Genomic DNA, 4,381 nt, shown 5'->3' with positions numbered 1-4,381 from the left:
TGTGTTGCGTGCTGTGTCTCTTCCTTCGCCTGCTTGAAAAGAGGAAGAGGAGCACCACAAGGGAACTGCTAATGGGTTTTAGCCATCATAACCGAAAGCTATTCGTGTCGGTGGCAGGTGAGGGATGACATCAAGGTTGATTTCTCACACTACATCTCCACGCAAGATGCACCACTCTTGAAGCTCACGCGTGTTTAGCTCAATTCTCTGCGTATAGGCCAATTTGTGCATATTCTAACGGTACTTCGACTTCGGACCTTTTGAATTCACGTGCCAATACTCCCCATACTAACTGCGATTCTTCTAATGCAGCCGTAGTTAATTCTCATGTGCGTAGAGGAGAGGTTCCTATCTTCATGCAGTATATTTTGGGCACCTCTCATTCTCATAATGGGGTTTCTGTACTGTGTTTCACAGCTAACGAGGAGTATTGCTGTGGGAAAGGAGCTGCACCTTTGCGAGGCGATGTTAATTATGGGTCTGTCCAAGAGCATTATGTATTCTGTGTGGTTTATTCTGTGCGTGGTGCAGTACCGCGCTACAAGCCTGATTATGTCATTGATGGTGAAGTTGGCGTACCTGTCAAGGACAAACCAAACTACCTTTGTATTTTTATACTCGCGTTTCTCTTTGGCCCTTCCGCGGTCGTGCCGTCGGGTCTTTTGGAGACGCTGTTTAACAGCGTCAGGCATGCCGCCATTTTCGCGGCGCTTATCTACTTTGCCTGCGCGATTCCCCTCTTTCCGGTGACGGAGTTCCCTGCCTCAGGAAAGCTTGCTGCGTCATTTTTGTCACCGAGTGCATTCGCTGTTGGGGCTGCGGTTTCATTTTTCCACGAACTTTTCGGCGGCATGAGTCTCTCGCACCTCACTCACTTCCGCGACGAGCCGAAGCTGGCTGCGATACTCGGGGCGCCGCTGCTGGAGAGTGTGCCGTACTTGGTGATAACGGTGTACCTGGACGTCGTAATACCGAAGGATTGGGGGACGGCCAGGCGCCTATTGTTTTTAATTCTGGTGCCTATACGTTGGTTCCGTGGCAAAGGGGGGGAGACGTATGCGAAGAGGGTGGCCCTGATGGGCGGGCTCTCGATGGCGTCTTTGAAAATGACGGAATGGAAAATGAGGAGGGCGACGCAGTGCGTCTTTTTGGGTTGCGGAAGGTCTACCGGCGAGGTGGGAAGAAGTTTGTCACAGTGAACAACCTGTACTGGAGCCTGCGTGAGGGCGATATATCGGTGTTTCTGGCCCGTAATGGCGCGGGGAAGACGACGACGGCGAACATGGTGAGGCCTGACGGCGGTGACTGCTACGTGTACGAGTTTTCGGTGCGGCAGGAGATTGGGTTTTTGTCTGCAGCACAACATTCTGTGGCCGGAGCTGACGTGCCGCGAGCATCTTGAGTTTTTTGCTCAAATCAAGGGCTTTGAAGGGTGCCGAACTGGAGAGGGCGGTGCAGCGGATGTTGAGTGAGGCGGATCTGAAGGACAAAGAGCATGGATTTTCGAGGGCTCTTTCTGGTGGGCAGAGGCGGAAGCTTTCAGTGGGTGTGGCATTTGTGGGCCAGAGCCGCATTGTGTTCCCTGACGAGCCGACTGCGGGCATGGATGCTGGTGCCCGCCGCTACACGTGGTAGCTGCTGAGGCGAATGTCCTCCGCACATACCATTTTGCTGACGACGCATTACATGGGCGAGGCAGATCTACTGGGGCACCAGATTGGCATCATGAGCAGCGACTCTCTGCAGTGCTCTGGAAGCAGCTTGTTTCTAAAGTCCAAGCTGCGCTTGGGCCATGGTCTTGTTATGGCAGTGCACCCAGATGGATATTTTGAAAGCATAAATGGGCTTGTAGAAGAAGGCATTGAGGGTGCAGAGTTTCTTTCTCGTAATGGTTTCCAGTTGTCGTACCGTATGCCGTTGAGCGAGGCCAGCATTTTTCCTGGTTTGTTGGACAGCATCGAAAATCACGTCGATTATGGCTTGCGTGGATATTCGATTTTGGCAACAGCTCTTGAGGATGTATTTCTTCGTGTGCCACGGCGGGAGGAGGAGGATTCCACGTTTAGTGAGGACTATTCGTGCTTGTGGGGCTATGGGTTGACCCTGTCCTCAGTGGTGTCGCAGTTTTGTGCGACGCTGTGGAAGTGCTTTGGAGATGCTTTGCGTGACCGGGGAATGCAGTTTTTCCAACTGTTTTTCCCATTTGTTTGCGTGCTGCTTGCCATGTTGCTTAGCCTGATAAATTTTAAAGCGAAAGATAAACTTGTACTGTCGTTTGGCCTTTACGACAACCCTGTACTGATGGACACAACTCAGTGCCAGGGCTTCTTGGTGGTGGTGGTGGTGGTGGGGATCCTCGTCTGTCGAGCGTGGCAATAAATGAGACCCACTTTGCGAACACGGGGGAGCTCGGTTCCTACAGCTCCGATACATGGTTTACGCACGAAATGCCGCGGTACGCCAGTGCCTCCTGCATTGATCATTATCTTTACCGCAAGCTGGGAACGATGAATCAATCTGACCATTATGCTACACAACACTTCAGCCACTCACCAAGCAGGCGTTACCATTGGCAGCGTTTTACCAGCTCCTGCTCCACAACATTTCGTGGTCTTTTGGTGCTCTCTGGGATGAGAGTAATTACTGAGGCCTTATTGAGGTGTTCCTGGCAGGAACGATCATTGTGATTTCGTTTTCGTTTTTGCCGTCCAATCCAGTTACGTGGGTCGTGAAGGAGCGGGAGTGCGGCGCCTTACACTTACAGAAGATTGCGGGCTTGCGCTTCGTGAGCTACTGGCTATCAAACTATCTATTTGACATGGCCTCGTATCTTGTGTCCCTCGTTTATTGTCATCGCAATTTTTGCGGTCCTTCGCAGTGACGCATACATTGGGCACCGAAACGTTCGGTGCTGTGTTCACCCTATTTTTGGTCTACGGTCTTTCAAGCACGGTTGCTGGCTATGTCGTCAGTTTTTTCTTCAGCGAGCACTCAACGGCGCAGCTGGTTGTGATGGCGGCTGGTTTTGTCTTGGGATTCCTGTTACTGATGGTGGTGTTTATTCTTTCGCTCTTGGACAAAACGAAAAGTGTCTCTGATGACCTCCGCTGGCCCTTTCGTCTTGTCCCAATGTACTGCATCGGTGAAGGCGTCATCAACCTTAACAAATACAAACAAATGAAAGCGGCGGGTTTGGTGGCATTTGCGTTCGATGGCGATGTAACTGACCACCCTATTGCGTTTCTTTCAGTGGAGGTTCCTGTTTTTTTTTTTGGGTTGCTGTTGATTTTGATTGATCATCCAAGGCGACGTACGTGGTGGGAGCGCGTCTCCTACCGTCGTGGGAGGCACAACATCGAGGAGATGGACACGGATGTTGAGGATGAGCGGAATGCCGTGTACGATTCAACGAAAGGGGGTGTTGTGGAGGGAGTTGTGACAGTGTGTGACCTACGCAAAGAGTACCCCAATGGGAAAGTTGCGGTACGGAATCTCACGCTCGATATTCTTCCCGGAGAGGGGTTTGGCTTGCTTGGTACGAACGGCGCGGGGAAGACGACAACTATTTCGATTCTATGCCAGGAATTTCTCCCCACGGGCGGATCCGCGTACGTCTGTGGGTATGATGTTGTGGAGGAGAGCGCTGCGGCCCTGCAGTACGTTGGCTACTACCCACAGTTTGACGCCAGCCTGGATTTTCTGACGGTGGAGGAGCACCTGCGGCTGTGCGCAGGACTGTGTTGCATTGCGGAGAGCCAACACGACGAAGGTGTCTCTGGGCGGTTACGTTTGTGTGGGCTGGTGGAGTATCGGAGTACACTTGCGCACGAGCTGAGCAGGGGCGACCGGCGGAAACGGAGTGTGACGATGGCGTTGGTGTGCGGCCTCCCCGGAGGCACTGCGGTGCCACGTTTTGGCATATCTTGTGAGCCGTTAGATCTCTTCAATGTGGCTTCTTTCGGGTGCAGCATCTCCTGTAACGGGGAGGCGAGTGTGGTGGAGACACGGAAGGGCTTTTTCTGGAACGCTTCCTCGCACTTTTGGAGCGTGTGCCTCGACAGACCCTCAGGGAAGGTTGAGCCTTGTGAGATTTTTAACTCTATTCCGTTTGTGTTTGTTAAGGTGTGGGCTTGGTTTCTCTGAGGGGCGCACTCTTGTCGTGCCGCTCATTTTTATGCTGACTGCTCCGTATTTTTTAGTTTTTAGTTTGGGACTTATGGAGTGGATGCGCGGAGGGAGGGAGCCCAACGGAGGAAAGTGAGTCTTGGTTGACGGCACGAGTTCCCTCATGAATTGAACTTGTGTTTGTAATGGTATTACGTTGGAGTGCAAGACGTATAGCTTTGTTTTTGTTGTTGCTTTTTTTAAAAACCTGCTTCTG

At 51.9% G+C, this 4,381-nt stretch overlaps 3 protein-coding genes across 3 annotated transcripts; all 3 read left to right on the top strand.

Moving 5' to 3' along the window:
- Positions 1-356: 356 nt before the first annotated feature.
- On the top strand, positions 357-1,199 carry TraAM80_02979 (ATP-binding cassette protein subfamily A, member 4; the record flags this gene model as incomplete). The annotated part of the gene is made up of 1 exon (XM_029379964.1): positions 357-1,199. One exon carries the CDS (start codon positions 357-359, stop codon positions 1,197-1,199), a length of 843 nt encoding a protein of 280 aa, XP_029240180.1.
- Positions 1,200-1,647: 448 nt separating this feature from the next.
- On the top strand, positions 1,648-2,379 carry TraAM80_02978 (putative ATP-binding cassette transporter ABCA1; the record flags this gene model as incomplete). The annotated part of the gene is made up of 1 exon (XM_029379963.1): positions 1,648-2,379. The coding sequence occupies one exon, from the start codon at positions 1,648-1,650 to the stop codon at positions 2,377-2,379; it is 732 nt and encodes a 243-aa protein (XP_029240179.1).
- Positions 2,380-3,012: 633 nt separating this feature from the next.
- TraAM80_02977 (ABCA1 transporter) lies at positions 3,013-4,143 on the top strand (the record flags this gene model as incomplete). The annotated part of the gene is made up of 1 exon (XM_029379962.1): positions 3,013-4,143. The coding sequence occupies one exon, from the start codon at positions 3,013-3,015 to the stop codon at positions 4,141-4,143; it is 1,131 nt and encodes a 376-aa protein (XP_029240178.1).
- Positions 4,144-4,381: the final 238 nt, after the last annotated feature.

The sequence above is a fragment of the Trypanosoma rangeli genome (assembly GCF_003719475.1).
Source record: "Trypanosoma rangeli strain AM80 chromosome Unknown Tra_15.4_contig_00073, whole genome shotgun sequence".
NCBI classification, from domain to species: domain Eukaryota; phylum Euglenozoa; class Kinetoplastea; order Trypanosomatida; family Trypanosomatidae; genus Trypanosoma; species Trypanosoma rangeli.
Note: the sequence above shows the minus strand (reverse complement) of the source record. Positions and strands in the feature narration are given on the sequence as shown.